The sequence below is a fragment of the Schistosoma mansoni genome, chromosome 3 (assembly GCF_000237925.1).
Source record: "Schistosoma mansoni strain Puerto Rico chromosome 3, complete genome".
In the NCBI taxonomy this organism is placed as follows: Eukaryota; Metazoa; Platyhelminthes; class Trematoda; order Strigeidida; family Schistosomatidae; genus Schistosoma; species Schistosoma mansoni.
This window is the reverse complement of record NC_031497.1, coordinates 21066488-21086681: the sequence shown is the minus strand read 5'-3', so window position 1 is coordinate 21086681 and position 20194 is coordinate 21066488. Positions and strand designations below refer to the sequence as shown.

Sequence of the window (20194 nt, the reverse complement as noted above, 5' to 3'; positions counted from 1 at the left end):
CGCTCCCTTTACCCTGGCCAACTTCAGGGTTAACTTGTTAATAATCAATTTTATAATATGGTGACATTAATTTGATTTATGTTCATTTTTATATCCTAAACTTATTTTATCCGCACATTTTACCAGTCATTATTATTATTATTATTATCACACTTGCTAACCTTTTAGATGAATTTATTCAGTATCCACCCCTATCTACTATATCTGACTTAATTCATATTATACTACATATTACGTAATTTCTGATTTGTAATCCCATTTTTCTATCTCTCACCCCCATGTCAACTATATATATTCTGATAATTTATCTTACGACTTTATTTCACGTATAAACTGATTGAAGTTACTACTTCATATAAGTCAGGTCCAACATTAACGATTCAATTTTATTTTATATCACACACACTCCTTGATTCACATATTACAGTTTCTCAAATGATGTACTTTACCTTCAACTTGGCCAATCTTCTTTTATGGATTATTAATGTGGATGTGATAATTGCAGAACCTGATGAGAAATGATTGAAAAGAATATTCTTCCTTCATATAATTGTGTTTTAATATAATGGGAATTTTTCAGTGACAGTTGAATTTACTTAATATATATTTATCTCTACTAGAAATAATGATAGAATACAGGTTGACTATATCGTAAGGAAACATTATTACGATTATTATGAGCTAGTGACAAAATTCCATGGATTAATTATCTTTATGTGGGATATCTATCTGTCCATATTTGATAAACATTTAAAGAGTTTAATAAGTATATAGACAGCGAACAAATATTGATGTATCGTTGATTATGTAATGTATATTAGATTATAAAGAGTGTTAATAATTAAGTAGAATTAATTTTTATAAGAAATATAATAATAATAATAAGACCAAACTGTACAATTCCTAACGAATAAACCGTTAATTCTCTGAAGAAGTGGCTTACACTGAGTCACGAAACGTCAGAAAATCTAATTTTTTTTTCTACTCATTAGTATATTACAAATATATTATTTATTTGTAACCAAAGATGGATAGTGGCTGGCAGTGGAATCCAGGATGCGCGTTTCGTCCTGTTTGGGGAGCGTCAACTGGATGTACCTGCATTGCAGAGTTGATGTTCACTCTGGGACTCGAACCCAGTACCCTTCGCTTCAAACACTATTGCGCTATCCACTCAGCTACTGAGTTCTGACAGCCACTTGCTTGTGCGATGGGGTGAAGTTTAAATTTATTTAGCATTGTTTGTTTGAATCTTCCCATCGATGTGTTAGGACTGCAACTGGTTAGTCTCTAAATAGCATATGTGGCTATATCGATGCAATACGCACAGTATGCACATATGCCAATAAGAGACTGACCAGTTGCAGCCCTTAACATCAATGGGAAGATTCAAACAAACAATACTAAGTGAATTTATATTATTTATTTCTTTAATATAGGTTACTAAGTAAAAATTTGATATTTGTCACTCTGAAATACTTATGACGTTGTAGTTTTGTCACTTGTTTTCTTTATGATAGAAAGAGTATTTGTATTTTTCACATAACAACTATTAAAAACAATTCCATGTTAACAAGATGGATGACCATTAATTTAAAAAAAAACAATTTAGTAAAACAAGTGATTAAAATGAAAAAAATGACAAAACTGTACGTCCAAAGCTTAAATCTTCAAAACAAAAGTTAATTGATGAAAACATCCGTAAAAACTAATAATAATAATAATAATAATAATTCCAGTTCATAATTATTGAAGCTATCCAATAGTTTTTTAAATAGTGAGACATAATCTACTACTACTACTGTAGTGTGGTCTACTTATACCAAAATAAGTAGTATATGGTGATGGTTAGACATAGAATGTATTTTGGCAGAAGACCGATAAGGAAAGAACTGAAATGAAGCGTGATTGGTAGAAAAATGCTTAAAACAATGGAATTAAAGAAGATGGATTGATATTTACAGAAGGAACAGTGAAGATTGAGACAATTGGTTGTTAATTTGCAAATTAACTGTTGACTGTATGATTACCAGAATTTAGTGAGATAGTTTGTAATTTTTGCCTAAATACATTCGATTGTCCACACTCGCGTTTTGTTCACTACACTACTATCACTACTACTACTACTACTAATAATAATAATAATAATAATAATAATAGTAATAATAATAATAATAACAATTTCAGTTCATAATTATTAAAATTATCCAATAGTTTTATTAAAAAAAATAGTAAGATATAATCCCCCCCCCTTTGTTCAAAATATAAACTATTTATAAAGGAAGTTTAAAGATAGATATTTTTATTTAAATTAAATAAAGTTTCTGCTTTATTTATCACATTTTATTTTAGATTATCAAATAAAATTGAAAAAAACAAAAAAGTAGATTAAAAATGTTGGACAATAAAGAAAAAGAAAAGGTGGAATAAAATGAAACGAAGATAAAAAAAAATAAAAAAAAATAAATTGATTTGTTTAGTATTGAGTATAAATTGTTCGTAGGGATTCCTTTTATAAAAGAGAAATAATTGGTTTCCAATATGATTTGATTGATTATTTGAAGTTTATTCCAAAACGGAAACAACAACAGACAAGCGAAATTATTCATAAACACTAATGTATATATATATATATATAATATTAAACTGTATAAAGTTTTGTAGAGATAATCATACTGGAATAGAACTATCCAAAAAGTTAGTCAATGTTCATCAATTTTTAAAACTGATGCGGAAGATTTGTAGTTCTGGTGGATGCTTTTTTATGGTGTTGTGTTTTCGGAGTTAAATGGATTATTAGTATAATGATTGTAGGGATTGTCGGATTTTATTGAGATCACAAACGAAACAAGTAGTGAGATGATGGAGAAGATTTGTAGCTCAGGTGGATGATTTTGATGGAGTTTTGTTCTCTGAGCTGGATAGTTTGGTCGTGGACCTTTCATTGTCGGGTAGAAGTGAAGTGTTCGAATTACTCTACATGTGGTTCACATTTTGTCCTGTACACCTCATTGTTGGTGGGTTCTTGTTGTTGAGATGCAAGCAAAACAAAGAAGTAAACAATAACAGAGTTAAGGTCAACATCGAGGTGTACAGGACAAGATGTGAACCACATATGGAGAAATTTGAACACTTTACTTCTACCTGAAGTTTGTGCTGATGATGTCATTCATAAGGACGATGAAAGCTCCATGACCAAACAATCCCACTCAGAGAACAAAACTCCATCAAAAAAACTAGTGAGAACCTAGAAGGACAGGATAGCCGTTTATACCCAGTACACTCATCTCTAACCCTGATATTGCAGTTCGAAACCGGGAAGTTATACCTTGTGTAAGACCCAATGGTGTATGAGTTTAATTGTTGAGGTTTAATTTTCGTTCCGAGTAACATATCCAGTGCCTACCCCATATAGATGTCCAGAATGATAATGAAATGATTAAGATTATCACCCTATCAAAACAGAATAGAAACTAACTGGTTTATAAAGTTTGAAATTCACTCTATTTTTTGCTTCAATTCATCTTATAAAAAATCATTTTGAGTGTTTATCATTATTTTTATGTCAGCATCATTTACACATAGTTAATAAGAGATTTTACCGATTGACTGAAACAACATCGGGGCAGATTATTTCATGATGAAAAAAAATCATATTATGCAAATATGTATAACTTGTAATAATAATCAAGGGAAAATAACAACATTGGGGTTAATGAACAAATTTCATTTAAACATTTATACTACTTATGAGTAGTATACACAATCGTAGTAAAATAGTGTGGTTTACGTCGGAAATTAGAGATGATTTGCTCAAGCGTTAGCTTCGAGATAATTCAACTGATCACAGACATGATAAAACATTAGTTAGAATAGTAGGACGAATTAAAACGAAAAGGGGAACCTACATTTTTCTAAAAGTATAGGTGGATTGTACACTAAGCTTGTTTGACTCCAGTAAAGTGGCACAGATCCACGACATTGGAGAAATACAACTGTATGTGGAAATTCACTGATGTTTGTATGCAAAATCTGTACAAAATTTCAAACAATAATAATGAAAATTACTATTATTATTAAACTGTGAAATTAAAGAAAAAAATGAAAATTTTGTATGACACATTAAATAGAGGCCAAGTTGGCGGCTTGAATATTTATTAAGTCAACTTATTCCTGCCATCTAGATATTTCAACAAGTCAACTGTTTTTATTGGTTTTAACACATCATTATGTTCATCAATTGCATAACCTATTCAGGCGCGTTTGTAAAATACTTAGAACATTTCCCGGTACAAGTTACAAAAATGTACAATCAGAGACATCGCAGTGGCTGACAATATGCATGATTGAATTCAAGTCTGTTGTTATTATCATTTCTCTCTGTTTCCCTTTCTTATCTCTTCAATTCAATCTTATGCTAGCAGGCATTCTCCTTCCGATTAGTGCTACATACTACTTATATCTGTCAATATAAGTAGCACACACCATAATATTACTCTTTGTAATTTTAAACAATTAGTGTGAAGTTGTTGAAGTAGAAATGAATTAATTTTATGATGAAAGTCTTATCATGTTTTTGTCATTCAAAACCAGAGAAGGAAATATTAATTAGTTGAATAATTTAATTATATTTCGAGTGATTGTAATGAAAAAAAAATCGTAGAAGTGTAGTGAACAAAACACGAGTGGGGACAATCGAATGTATTTAAGCACAAATTACAGACTATCTCACTAAATTCTGATAACCATACAGTGAACAGTCAATTTGCAAACTATCAATCTATTGTCTTAATCTTGACTGTTCCTTCTGCAAATATCAAAACATTTTCTCTGCTTTCACTGTTTATGCATTTTTTCATAGCAATTGCGCTCCTTTCTGTATTAATTATTCTACCAAAATACATTCTATGTTTGACCATCACTCTATACTACTTATATGGATATAAGTAGACCACACCACAGAAGTAAATGAACTTAAAATAATTTATTTGATTAGAAGGAATTTCTGTTTTGCAAAACTTATTTTCAAATGTAGATAGTTTCAGAAAACAAAAGAAAAACAAAGTGATAAACTTGATGATTGACTATTTTATCCAAGAGATGTTATTCAAAAAAAAGCCTAGTCGAAATAATAGATGGAAAAAACCTACTTGTTCTGTTTCAACATAATTAGCCACATGACCATTTTTATCAATTCCACGACGTCTATAACGAGTACCTAGCAACAAAAAAGCAGAACAGAAAAAGAGAAAAGTAATCAGTGAGAGTAGAGTTTTTATTTTACACTGAAAATGAAAGTAAAAAAAAAACCTACTTAATTATCATATGATGCTTAATTGATTTGATTCATTTATAATAGAAATTAGAAAGTGAATAGTCTATCAAAAAAATAATCGAAAACAATCAATTAACTCTTATTTAATCATGAAAATTATTCAAACAAAATGTTTTATGAATTTTATTACAATAAATCACTATATAAGACTATGCCCCCCAAATGCCCTGGTACGGCCGAGAGTGGGAAGAGTCCTCTCTCCCTCTCCAAATGCTCTCACATGGTCACGCTTATATAGCCTGTGAAAGAGAATTCATACTCACTGCCATTTCACGATATTACTGTTGTTTACGAAATTAAGAAGATGAAAAGAGAATGTCCGAAACTTTAACCGGGTTGATGAACACGGAAAGTTCAACTAGGGGAGTTGGAAAACCCTGATTCCAAACCAATGGCGCACTTCGGCTCCATTATCCTGAAGGAACAAATGGCGTATGAATCAATCGTTGGTCACCGGCTACCATGTGACTGAATCTTCTTACGATGCTGCACTGCCTTGTGGATCAGATCTTTAGGTCAAAAGCTCCGGGTGTGTCCGCCTAAGAAAACCACTTGCTTCAGTTTGGGCACCCGGGCAGTATTACAGCCCTCACAAAAATCAAAGGAAATTTATGCGGCGCATATGTATCTGGTGCCTCCTTGTACTCATATTTATGTGTTTAAACAAATAAACATGAGACTATGAAGAAAATGTTGATTAATACATAAAAACAAAGCAATATCTGATGTGTTTATTTACTGTTTATGATATGGAACGGAATTTAATTTTATTCAAATTAAGATAAATAACATAGGCAATTAATTATTAATAGTTGATATCATGAGTCAATTGAAGCTAGATCATCATTAAAAACCTGGAAGCAATTGATAGCCGTTTCGTCCTATTGTAAGACTTCTTCACAATTAACTTTACATTTTGAATTAGTGAACTAATGAGTAATTTAAATGGAATCTTGAGTGAAATTTTCTAAATTTATTTAACTAATCAAACAAATAAAAAGTTGTATATATTAGAAAAGACAAAAATAAGATATCAGAAGGGGCTTTGTGGAGATTTCAGTATTTGTATAGTTGAAATCATGAGTCAATTGAAGCTAGACCACCATGGAAAACCTGCGAGCAATGGACGGTGACCAGTGGAGTTCAACCAGGTCTGTTGGGAGATATCAACTCAATGAAGACATTGGTGAATGGTTGCTCAACTTCGTGGATTGGTTAAAGTTAGTCATTGACACCATCGGATGTCGGCTCAGTAGTCTAGAGGTTGAATGCTCGCGCGCGAAATTGATAGATCCTGGGTTCGAATTTCGCGAGGTGGGATCATGGATGCGCACTGCTGAGGAGTCCCACAATAGGATGAAACGGCCGTCCAGCAGTGCTTCCAGGTTTTCCATGGTTATCTATCTTCAATTGACTCATGATTTCAACTATGCAAAAATAAGATAGTTTGTAGGTTAGGTATTATATGGTAAAAGAGAATAAAAATAGATCAGTTGTTAAATAAAATAATTTTATTCAGTGCATAAAAATATTTCACGCAATTAGTTCCTTTTATAAATTTAAATAAAGCCAAAACAAGCATAGATGCACAATAATATGAATTCATTATATTTCGTGATTTCTCGTCAGCTACTTACAACCAAATATGTATTAGAATTTTAGCATTGGGGTAATAAATAGCGTGGAACAATTGACATGGGTGAATGAAAAGAATTGGAAAGACGAGGCTATCAATATTAACTATCTCTCTCTCTCCATATATATATTACCTCAATATAAAATGTTAATACATATTTGATTATAATCAGCTGATAAGAAACCACGAAATCTAATGAATTCATATTCTTCTTTATCTATGCTTGTTCTGGCTTTATTTAAATTCATAAAAATATTGGTTGATAATCGTCAAATTGTAACTCACTACCCAGTGTGAGTGCAGGATTAGGGTCCTGCCAGTCTTGTAAAATTACTTTGCACTTGGAAGGTGCAAAACACTTACCATTTCTACGGACACTAATTCCCAACTGATTAAGTGCGGATGGTATGGCTTGGGTATCATGACACAGTAAGGCAATATCATCCGCGGTGTGATCAATCTGAGTCTAGGTTTGAAATGCAGGGGGAGGACGCCAGGTGGCATATCGGCGATGACTGTGTCGGTAGTTAGTGCTAGCCAGAAACAAGTTGTGGTCTGCACACAGTTGCAGTAGACGGTCACCTTTATCTGACCTGCGACCAACAAGTCCCCATCGGGCACCTAAAGGACTCTCTTCTGTACCTAGATGCCCGACCTGAGCATTCAAGTCTCTGGCTAGCACCACAATATTCATCGAACGCACTTTCTGTAGAATAACAGCTAACTGGTGATAAAACTCATATTTGGTCGCATCAGGGTTATAATCTGTCGGAGGATAGGCAGAAATGACGCAAAGATATCGTTTCCCACACCAGTTTATTTGCACTTTGATGGGACGTTCTAATATAACAACACACAACCGACTGCTAATGGGAATTCAATCGATCAGTGCTGTCTCAGCTCTAGCGCTTAGTGTGAAACCAACACAAGCAAAACCAAATGAAGAAGCCACACGGTTCTCGGATAAACGCACGTCAAAAAAGCTTTACGAAGCAACAGATGTAGATTGAATTTGTAGTATTCCACCAATCTTGAATATGGGTCTCTGATAGACAACAGACGTCGATATTAAGACCTCCTAAAGACATAGCCAATCCTATCTGTTGTCCGATCTGCATTAATGTGCGAACGTTGAAGGAAGCCAATTTGAATGGCATAGATGGTTTCAGAAAGACAGTTCCAGTATTGGTATTCGGTGCTAGCATTCAACTCTCGACTAGTCATTGACTTGAGATCGTTTAGATATGACAGGGTTTCTACCATAGGCGAGCTGCTGTATAAGTTGAAAAATAAGGACACACAAAGTGAGAATAGAAGGGAATACATAAATGACATGATAAAAAAAATAAAAACGAATACTATCATATGATTGTGAATAAGATATGTATGAAAAAGCGTTGAAGCAAGAAAAAATTTTCCAGTCGTAGTTATCATTGATTTGTATGACGACTGTGATACTGTCTGGGTGTCCAAACCGAAGCAGGTGGTTATTTACATATAATTGCAGTATCCACTCATATGATTAAATTTCCTTGAGAATGGAACTCTCTTGCAAAAACAAATTCTCTTATCATTGCAAACAGCTGCTTTCCTGTTGAAGCATACTTTTACATTACTTATTTAATCTAACTTATCACGTTAAATTTCCTAATATTTAAGCAATATCTACTCACCCGTTTGAAACACATCCACTGAAATTGATTGCATTTTTGTTTTCCCTCAGACATGAGTAAAAGACAATGCTGTCACATTCAAATGCATTAAACAAGTACGAATATTGAAACCAAAAAAAGGGTAAAAATAACTTACCAGCTCGATAACAGCTACGGCGTGAAAATATTATAACTGTAACATGTTCCATATCTCTAATGATCATTGGCTTTAGATGATTATGACTAGAATTATTATTCATATTATTACTATCATATGGATTATCTTTCGACAATAAATTATCATTTGAACTTGCCATATTGGAAGTATTAAGGCAAACAGTTTCAACAGTATTTTCTATTATGGAATTACTGCCACTTGAAGGTGTCGTTATTTCGATTGACTTTTCTTTGTCATTTGAAATATTCATCAAACTATTTGATTGTGACAGTTTTATTATTGAAGGTGACTGTTTTTTTCCAGTGCCTGTTGTTGTTGATGATGATGATGATGAAAACGGTAGTGTAGATGAGAAAACTGATGGATCGAATTCTACGGCTTGTTTAACGCTGATACCAACATTATCATTATTATAAGAGGATGGCTGTAAGTAGTGTGCTGTTCTGCCTCCTCGAACATCTACTGTGCATCGATTGTTTAAGCCAATTATATTTATTTGATCTTCTTCATTTGAATTTGTATTTACAGAGTTGTTTAAAAATTCTACACCTATTAAAGGTGAATCACTGTTTGACTTTTCAATGAATTCTTTTGTTTTCTTCACGACATTTACCTGGAGATGACCTTGAAGTCGGTCTAAAACGAACTCTTCAAAGTGTACATAACCTTGGACAATAGGCATTAATAGACCTTCTAAATCAGTTACTAAACTATTGAATTGAGTTGGAGAATCAGAAGATTTGAAATTAGAACCATAAGCCGGAAAACCGCATGTTGTAAGCATACGATCTGCTTCAATAATTGGTTGAGATATTAGATGAAAATTCCAGAAGAATCTTTCATCAGCACGTCTCCAGACAGGTTGATACCAAACAGGTTTAAATTGTTTTGAAAAGTAATATGATTGTTCTTCACTGGTAGTATTATCAGTTAAAAGATCATCAGTATTTACAGGTACACCATTCCAATAAGATGGGTGTGTTTTACGTTGGGTCCAATTGGTAAGATCACCTCCACCGGGGGAAAAATAGAAATAAGATTCATCTTCAGATTGAAGCATATTGATTAATTCCTTAAATTCAGACAAAAGATGATGGTAATTACATGATGATAAGTGAATGGTGTATGATAAACTCTAAATACTTAGAAGAATTCGTAACAATCGAAAGATAATGGCAATTAGTTGTTACATAAGAATGGATTGTATATAGTTGATATTTAGCACCATACTCTAGCGTAAAATCATATGTTATCAAAAGTTTTTGCAAGTGATAAGATAAATAAGGAACTATTGGATAGTTAGATGCAATAATTTTACGCCAGCCATAGTTTGAATAAATCAGTTAATAACCTGGAAATAACAGCAAACACCGAATGATGGACTATACCAAGTTAACACAGCTTATTTATAGACTTCAATGTCTAGAGAAGATAGGTAAGTAACCTACACGTTAGTCAGTAAAAAAAAGACTTGTTCAAACAACTTAAAGAAAATATACAGCATATTTAATAAATGCCTTGAGGATTCTCTTGCCAACCTATACATACATCTGGGCCACTTATTTTCAAATTATACGAACGTTCCTAATCATAACATTACTCCCATTTTTATTGTATTCACATAATTTTCACTATATTTATTTGTATCGCATCACCTTACAGTTTTTCTCAAACATATTTTACATAACCCATACCTTTACTAATTACATATTTTGTAAGTAGTTAAGGAGCAATCGACTTTCGTTCATCAAAAGTCATCATGGTAAATAGTTACAACGCCAAATACCATCTACAATGAAAATTTTTATAAAATAATTTTAACAAATAATGACTATGTGCTTCCCAATGATCAGCTTCAAAATGGATTTAATGAAGTTCTAATACAATAAGTAAATCTTTAAGTCAACTAGTTTGAAAGTATGAAGGTAACTCAACGATAACCTTTCATAGAGATCACATCATACCAGCAACTGATTGAAAATTAGACAGATAGACTTAAATAAGATTTCGATTTAATGGTTTATAGGTATTGTGTTAACTGTAAAATTTGAAATTCAATTTCATATGAATTATAGAACCAATGGAGTCCAACTAGATCTGTTGGGAGATATCGACTCACTGAAGACATTAGTGAATGGTTGAAGTTAGACATTAACACCGTTGTATGCCTGCTCAGTGGTCTAGTGGTTAAGTGCTCGCTCGCGAAACTGGTAGGTCCTGGGTTCAAATCTCGCGAGGCGAGGTCGTGCATGCGCACTGCTGAGGAGTCCCACAATAGGATGAAACAGCCTTCAAACAGTACTTCTAGGTTTTCCTTGATGGTTTAGCTTCAATTGATTCATGATCTCAACTATATAAAAATTATAGAATTCCCTACAGTTTTTTTTAAAGGTTTCAATTGTGAGAAAGTAATCCAAACTTTATACTAAATTAAATTTACTTAACTGAAAGTGAATAAGAAAGACAGAAAGTCAATTATCGTAAATAAGAATTAGATTTTGTTAATTACTTAGTTTAATTCAATCTGTCAAATTTAAAATTAAGGAATTAGTATAAATGTTTAAACTATTTAAAAAAAAGTATAAAAAAGGTTTCCTTACCAAAAAAAAACAAGATGAGAGAAAGAAAAAGGAACCAGAAAAAAAAACATTGGGACAAAGTAAGATATAAAAGATTCAAAGAGAAATAGACTGTAATTAAAGAAATTAGACGAAGGTGCGCTTAAAATATACATAGATACATACACACACACACACACACAAACGTATATCCACATTCTAATCACGATGGGTAGGTGAGAGTAGGAAACTACTTTAAAACCTTACTTTAGAAAGACTACTCAAATTTTTAAAAAATCTAGGATAAAGCAATCTAACTATTCAACAGTATAATAAATTATCTTACTTCTTTATTTATTTTCATTTATTTGAACACATAAATATTGGTACAGGGATGCAACAGATATATATGCGCTACACAAAAAATTGTCATTTTATTTAATTGCCTGAGGTCTATGATACTACCCGGGTGCCCAGACCGAAGCAGGTGGTTTTCTTAGGAGGCCACACCCAGAGCCTTTGACATAAAGGTCTGATCCACAAGGCAGTGGAGCATCATAAGAAGATGCAGTCACATGGTAGCCGGTGACAAACAATTGGTTCATACGCCATTTGTTCCCTTAGGATACAGGAGCCCATGTGCACCAGTGGTTTGGAATCAGGGTTTTCTAACTCCCTTAAGTGAACTCGCCGTTTCCACCAACCCGGTTAAAGCGCCGGACATTTGCTTTTCGTCCTCTCAATTTCGTAAACAACAGTAATGCCATGAGAAGGCAGTGAGTAGGACTTCCTTGGCAGAGGCTATATACGCGTAGCCATGTGAGAGCATTTGGAGAGAGAGAGGGCGGGCCCTCCCCACTCTCGGCCATACCAGGGCCTTTGGGGGCAATTAAGAGTTTACAATTCAATGTTGAAGTACAGACACCCAACAAACATTTGGTACAAAAATTGGTTAGAATAAATGACGCTAGTGATTGAAGGAAACAACACAAGAAAAGGAAATACTTGATTTTTATTTCTGTGTTAATGTGATAATAGTTTGTTTTTTTCAAGTTAAGCAATAACAACTAATCAATAAACAACATGAAAGTAACATTATCTTACCTCCTCAATACGTTGTTCATATTTCTCTTTCCGTTTAAGTATTCTCTGATATAAGAGATGTATGTATCATCCAAAACAGTAGTGTAGACAAAAATAAAAAAGCAAGATAAGAAATATTAGATGAAATCAAGTACAAAACATGAAATCTATTTGATGGTATAATTGTATAATTTTATTCGCGTTATCATGAATTTGATAGATAGAGTTCACCAAAGTCATATAACATATATCAAAGTGGTGTGTTCAAAGGTTAACTATTATACTAATAGTATTCGGATTATTCAAAACACTATGCAGATAATCAGAAGGTCTAGTAGTGCATGTTGGGATATGGAGATGATGATTCAATACATGTTACCATTTTGGAACGTCAGTTTCGGTGACTCAGTTACCTTTTAAAATATGTTGTTCTAGAAGTGCATATATAGCACACTTATTGGCCTACATTAAGACTGCGAGCGGAACGGAAGAGGTAACGTACTTATGATATGATACGACGAAATGAAGTATAGTTATGTTACATTAACATTCGATGATCCGTCACAACTTTCTGTTGAAGTGCTAACCATTTTACATTTAAATGTCTTTAAACAATAGCCCATAAATCTCAAAATACAGTTTATCTGGGATCCTACTATGATGTAGCTCTCTGAACTGAACAACGAATTGCTTGGCTTTGTTCTTACTTGAATTGGATTTAGTAATACCTTTTAATCCTTTCAAAAGGAACTGTTTCTCCTTTTTATTTCACAATATCCTTATTTCGTTCTGTGGACGTCATTTTTTAGTGTTCTGTTATACACGTGGTATTATCCTTTTAGTTGAAACTATTTCCTAATTCGCTGATAGTTTGAGTAGTATTAACTACTTTTTAAGGATAATAAATTATAAATGTATCTGTAAGAGTTGTTTGAATCTTCTAGTTGTTAATATTACAGACAGTAATTAGTCTCTTTTGGTAAATGTGCATCCTGTACAAATTGCCTCGATATTGCCATTAAATCACAAGCATTTAAATCAGCGTTGGATAGCGGCTAGCATTGGAATCCAGGACAAATGTGTTATCCTGATTAAGATTTATCAGTTCGATGCGCCTGAAGCCTAATGTTGATATTCATGCCGGAACTCAAATTCAGTATATTTTGCTTCAACTCCGCTTACAGTAAATTCACTAAGTGTGTAGGAGTGTACTATATTGAAATAGGAAATGTAATTAGTCTTTGTGGCTGATAAATAATCATACTTCATCTAAGCTCAACAAGAAAAGATTCACAATAGTAATAGACAAATTTTAAAAAATACCATGACTAACAATAATAAAGAGTTAAAAATAGAGTCAAGCAACATTTGTATACACAATGATTAACACTGAGTTCTTAGGTAACTTCCTTTACGCCCCGGTTGAGAGAAAAACTGTGACATGTGGCCTCTTAAGAAGAAGATAAATGGACAAGGAAGGTTACTGAATATATAGGCACTCTACAGAATGAAAGTGAACGAAAACCACTAAAATCTTTTATAAATGAAGATGAAGATGTTTGTTTGAGTAATTAATAAAGTTTTAAGGTTTACCCATACTTAGATTACTTAGGATTAGTTTCTGACCTAAGCGGCTATGAAAGAGAAAAATACTTATGGAATAACAAGGTTGAAAAAACTGGATTAAATTGAATATTGTTTGACATAATAACATGATAAATTGATTATTTTAGTTGAAAAGTCTCAGAAAGATCAAACGGGAAGATAATGAATCGAAAATTGAAGGTGTTCTCAGACGTTTACTTTTCTAATATTAATATTTCAAGCTACTTGAATTACACAGTCTAACAGTAGCCTGAACACAATGCGCATTTTCAAACAGTGGAGAGAAAAATAATATGTAAATATATTTATACTACTCAACTTTAATTAAATAGTTTATCTTACCCATCTTGGATTTCTAGCATCAGGAGGTATGACATGTTTTTGCATTAATTTCATAAAAGGACGTTGGGGAAGGTTTTGTGTTGTTGGTTTGATGTTTTTCTTTGGAATTTCTGGATGAGAACGTGTACATGACTAAACAAATGTGAAGAAAGAAAAAAAATATTAAACTAATGTGCATATATATATAGGAAACATTTAAATGCAATTGATATTAGATATCAAACACAGCTGGGCAAATAAATAAACATGGGGTTGACAAATAAACGTAAGGAGGAACTCTCGTCGCACCAACATTCCAACAAACAATCTTTTCACCTTCATAAATCTGTTTTGTCCACAAGCTAACAAAAGAGATAGAACAGCAAGGATTTATTCATTAAGAGTATTGCTAAAAAGCGGAACATAATAGTGTTCTTATTTTCTATAGTTAGTTAGTAAGTAAGAAGGATGGTTTTCCAATAAAAGAAATAGATTATATAAGCAGAGAAATTAACCGGGAAACAATAGTTGTAAATACAATTTTCACCTAATTATATATCGGAGCATATCAACAAATCGATATGGTCAAGTGATAGCTTTTCATGAGGGGCATTTTAAAAAATGTAACGCGAAAGATGATAGAAGGGAAGCTTTCAGATGAGATCCATTTAGTAAAAGAGTCACCTTCGAAAGCCATACAATTAGACTTGAGAGGACTTAAAAATTTATACGCAATTCTGAAAAAGAAATAACAAAAATAGATTAAAGTGATCACAAATAGCTGACTGCTTAAACAGCTAAGCTACGATCTTGTTGATACATAAACCACATCAGATTATCTACTAGTTACATGTTCTATAGGCTCTTTTATTTAAATAACTTTCCTTCTAAATTGTAATATGGTAAAAATGGTTAAGTGTTAGACGTGAAGCCTAGACGTTATGGGCTCCTTCACTGGCAGAATCATGGTTGCGCATTATTGAAGAGCCTCATACTGATACGAAACAGCTGCTCATCGCTTCCTAGTTTTTAATGGTACCTCAACTGAAATCAATCTGTAACGAATATAACCTAAAACTTTCACCAACATTGTAGAGGGCTGAATATTTTTGCTAATTACAATAAAATTCGTTACTCATGTTACAGACTTCCCTTATATATACAGCGTATTTACCTCTGTCAGGGAAGTTCTACTCACTGCCTTCTCATGGCATTAATGTTGTTTACGATATTGAGAGGACGAAAGGCAAATGTCCAGCGCTTTAACCGGATTGGTGAACACAAAAAGTCCACCTAGGTGAATTGGAAAACCCTGATTCCAAACCAATGGTGCACATGGACTGGCTCCAGTATCCTGCTGAGGGAACAAATGGCGTATGAACCAATCGTTGGTCACCGGCTACCATGGGACTGCATCTCCTCACGATGCTCCACTACCTTGTGGATCAGACCTTCAGGTCAAAGGCTCTGGGTGTGGCCTCCTAAGAAAACCACCTCCTTCGGTTTGGGCTCCCGGGCGGTATCACAGACCGCACACAAATCAAATGAGATTTGTGTGGCGCATATATATCTGGTGCCTCCTTCTATCAATATTTATGTGTTTAAATAAATTAATAAATCTATTAGTGAGTTTATGTGAATAACTGCTACAAAAATAGACTCATTTTTCCCAGTTATCATTCATTCTTCAGAAAATCTCTTCTTCAAGGAAATTTCTCCATGTACAGTTTTATTAGTAGCAATTTTATAATTTAAGTCAATTTTGTTGAAAATTCAAAAAATCTTCCTTTTCCTATGGTTTCTTTTTATATAATGTGATAACATTTTTTCTCAGGCAGAATATAGTAGATAGAAGTGGAAAACAAAAAAACACCATAGCAACCGAATCGAAAAACAAATGCATTCAATAAGCATTACATATCTAGTAAAAAACTTTCTACAATTAGTTTGGAATGTTTTTTTTTAGGAAAAATAGTTGACGATTTACACTTGTAAGCTGATTTTGAATGAATAAACTAATATGAGTAAATAGAATTTAGCAAAAGATTATGTCAGCAACTGTTATGCCTCTATAAAGATAATGAATAGTAACTTTGGGATCCATTTATGGACCCATATTATGCAAATATTTTTTGTTGTATAATCGGTAAATAACTAAACTATTCATATTCGTGTCCCCCTTATTATAAGCTTTATTTTGAACTATAAACTATTATTATCAGTCAGTCAGTCACAACTTAGAACTTCGTACGTACGTACATCAGTTCGAGTTGCCATACCACATTAACACAGAGATGCAGTTTCGATTCAAATCCCATAGTGGTAGAAGTAGTAAGAGTATAAGCATTATGTGAAAGATTAGGGTTTGAAGAAGTTATTGAAGGAGTATAATCCAGCGAAATAAATTTGGAAAGAGAAAAAGATAGAGACATGAGGAATTCAGAAGATTAGAATTCAGGAGAACACAAAGAGTGGATGCACCTTCGCCATTGCAAACGATTTTGAGCCATGTCATTCAAGGTCTCTAACCATCGATTGCTATCATCTCGCGAATCCCAACCAGGTAGTCTACATCTACCAACATGGCTCAGTCCACTTGTCAGCGACTTCATGGATTTGTGCCACGTTTTGTTCTGGCCGCCCCTAGCTTTCTTCCAACCTACTCATACACCATGAAACATTGCACGTCGGGGCAGTCGGTGGTTGGGCATACGTAACACGTGTCCCAGCCATCTCAACTGATGAAGTAGTGAAACTTCATCAGTTGAGATGGCATCCTTACCTAGTACCCGTTTCTTAACAACTGCATTACTTACCCGGTGGTCCCAGAATATACGAGCAATGCTTCGAAGACACCTGTGATCGAATACTAGTAGCCTACGAATATCCTCTACTCTTATCGGCCATGTTTCACTGCCATAAAGTAGGACGGAACGAACTGCTGCACAGTAAACCCGTCCTTTTGTTGCTAGACGGATATCTCGCCTACGCCATAAATGACGCAAGTTGGCGAAAGCTAGACGAGCCTTCTATATCCGTGCTGAGATTTCGTCACACACCAGACCACAAGGGCTGATGAGACTCCCAAGATAAGTGAAGCAGTCAACACGCTCAACTTCTTCACTCCCTATCATTAGTTCAGGTGTCGCTGCAACCCAATCCTGAAGTAACATTTTGCACTTCGAGGGAGAGAATCGCATCCCGAACATGCCTGCATTGTTGCTTATAGTGGTCAGAAGACTCTGCATGTTGCCAGCGTCCTCACCAAGTAAAACTATGTCGTCTGCGTATTCCAAGTCAACAAGTGAGCCTCCCGGTAAAAGTCCAACTCCTGGAGGTTTAGCTGATGAAATTGTTATCTCTAAAAGTATGTCAATGACAAAGTTAAACAAGAATGGGGAGAGTGGACAGCCTTGACGAACACCACTCGAGGTAATCAATTCTGATGACAGTTCGCCATAGGCTCTAACTCGACCAGTTGTGTTCGAGTAGAGAGCCTTTATGAGGTTAATGTACTTCTCTGGTACTCCTTTCAGTGACAAACACTGCCATAGGACCTCACGATCAACGGAGTCAAATGCCGCCTTAAGGTCAAGAAATACTACGATTGTGGGACGTCTGAATGTATGTCTATGTTCTAGGACCTGACGTAGAGTGAATATCTGGTCTATACAACCACGTCCAGGTCGAAAACCATCCTGGTTTTCTCTAGTCTGCTCTTCACGAGCTTTGGTTAGGCGTCCTAGTATTATTGAAGCTAATATTTTAGACACTATATTAGTCAAACTGATCCCTCTGTGATTTTCACAGGAGGACTTTTGTCCTTTCTTATAGACTGGCACAATCAGTGATTGGGACCAGTCAGATGGAATTACGTCCAGTTCCCAGATTCTACCTAAGACCTCAGTCAATCTCACTGCTAGTATTGGACCACCATCCTTAAAAATCTCAGGGATAAACCTGTCAGGGCCTGCTGCACTCCCTCGCTTCAGATTTCCTATAGCTTTTTCAACCTCGTAGAGAGTTGGAGGACTTACATTAATTTGCCATTCAGGACGACTGGGGATCGTGGGTAATTGAAGTGTGACTGAAGGCCAGTTGAACTGATCCGTAAAGTGTTCTGCCCATCGATTCAATCTTCTAGATTGAGAACGAATAGTATATCCATACTTTATTATTCTCATAGCATTTAAAGGATAATCGTTGTTAGTTGACTATTCACTGTCTATATGTAAAGTAATGTGTCTACATAATTTACACTGATTAATAGTCAGATTTGTATATATTAAACTGAGTAGTACTTGACAACATACTGATAATCAGAAGGGGTATATTCAACTATGAATATACTGATAAATAATTTACTGAATAAACATTAACCATCGATAATTAATCGATGATAATAATAAAAATATTACCCCTTTTTTAGAAAACTGAAAGAATAAATCAATAAGTCACTGATAATCCAATCTTAGCTCAAAATGTTTAATGATCAGTAGGGTTTCCTATGTTAACTAACTTCAACATTAAAAAATAATGTACATAATGAGTCTATTAAACTACTGATCACAGTTCAACTTAATCAATAACAACAATGGGTACTCAAGAAACATACATAGAAACGAACAATAGAAAGTTTATGTCTTATTTCAAACCCTGTAGTTTTAAACAGTTCACCATCTGATGTACAAGATATTCAAGATGAGAAATTAACTTCATTTAGAGGAGAAATTCTAGCAAAAGGTATAAATAGATAATTATTTTGAAAAACAAAATAAAATTTCCCTTTCATCGGTCGATAAATGAAGAGTTACATATGTGTAGAATCCAGGAAATAGGTTTCGTCTTATTTAGCGCTCACTAGCTGGATATATCTGCATCCCAATGACCATATGAACGCAGTAGCTCAATCGATAAAGCAATAATGTTTGAAGTGAAAGATAGTGAGTTAGTCTCAATGTAAACATCATTACAAGGGTGCATGTGTATTCAGATGACGAGTCTTAAATGGAACGGACAGCACATCCCAAATTTTACCGCAAGCTAAAATATATTCATTTAAAGAAAACATGCGACAAACTGACTATATCGGTGTAATCAGCATAGGATTTAAAAATGCCAATAGAGAATGATCAAATTTCAGTCCTAAATATTAACAATGGGATACTTCGAACTCGTATCAATAATGGTCTTTTGCTGCATATATATCCTATTAATTAGTGGTTATTAACTCGGTAACTAGTTTAGATGTAATCAATTTGTAAGCAAAAACAACAAGCGCTTTCGATTGCCAATAATTTGAACATTCGTTTTTTTTTGTAACTTTTGATCAGTCCCCAATGTTACTATACGCTGGTGATGTAAAAATCTGGCTAGAAATAACAGTGACCCGGATGTCCTGGAAAAAGTATCAGGGGCAGCTACCGTTGCAATTCCAGAACTCCTGCGTTTGTCATATAAAGAACGATTTGAAAAGCTAGACACCTCTAGTCTGTCCTATTGAAGAGTAAGAGGTGGTCTGATTTTGATGTATACGATAATAAGAAGTGATTTCTAACCTAATACATCCTCTCTTTTGTTTCCTGCTGGATATGGACATCTCAAAGGACATACCAGGAGAGTAGAAAAGCCAAGAACGAACAAAATACCTGTGGCATACAGGTTTTCACACCTAGTCATCAATTCCTGGAACTTGCTGCCCGAAGCTGTGGTGTCCTCAACTTCAATTGACTCATTTAAGAGAAGACTAGACACTCACAGAAGCGTACAACAGAAATAATTACATAGGCCGTAGGCCTTTTGTCCTTACTACACAAACCTCAATAT

At 34.0% G+C, this 20194-nt stretch overlaps 1 protein-coding gene across 1 annotated transcript in view; it reads right to left on the bottom strand.

Moving 5' to 3' along the window:
* The window catches only part of Smp_134810 (putative suppressor of actin (sac)), a gene marked incomplete at both ends in the record, with an annotated part of 44423 nt that overhangs the window by 7594 nt on the left and 16635 nt on the right, over positions 1 to 20194 (bottom strand). The window contains 5 exons of the mRNA XM_018799611.1: positions 3909 to 4032; positions 5151 to 5218; positions 8781 to 9873; positions 12464 to 12508; positions 14390 to 14521. Coding sequence (XP_018651382.1) covers positions 3909 to 4032; positions 5151 to 5218; positions 8781 to 9873; positions 12464 to 12508; positions 14390 to 14521 — 1462 coding nt within the window. The remainder of the gene's footprint in view (positions 1 to 3908; positions 4033 to 5150; positions 5219 to 8780; positions 9874 to 12463; positions 12509 to 14389; positions 14522 to 20194) is intronic.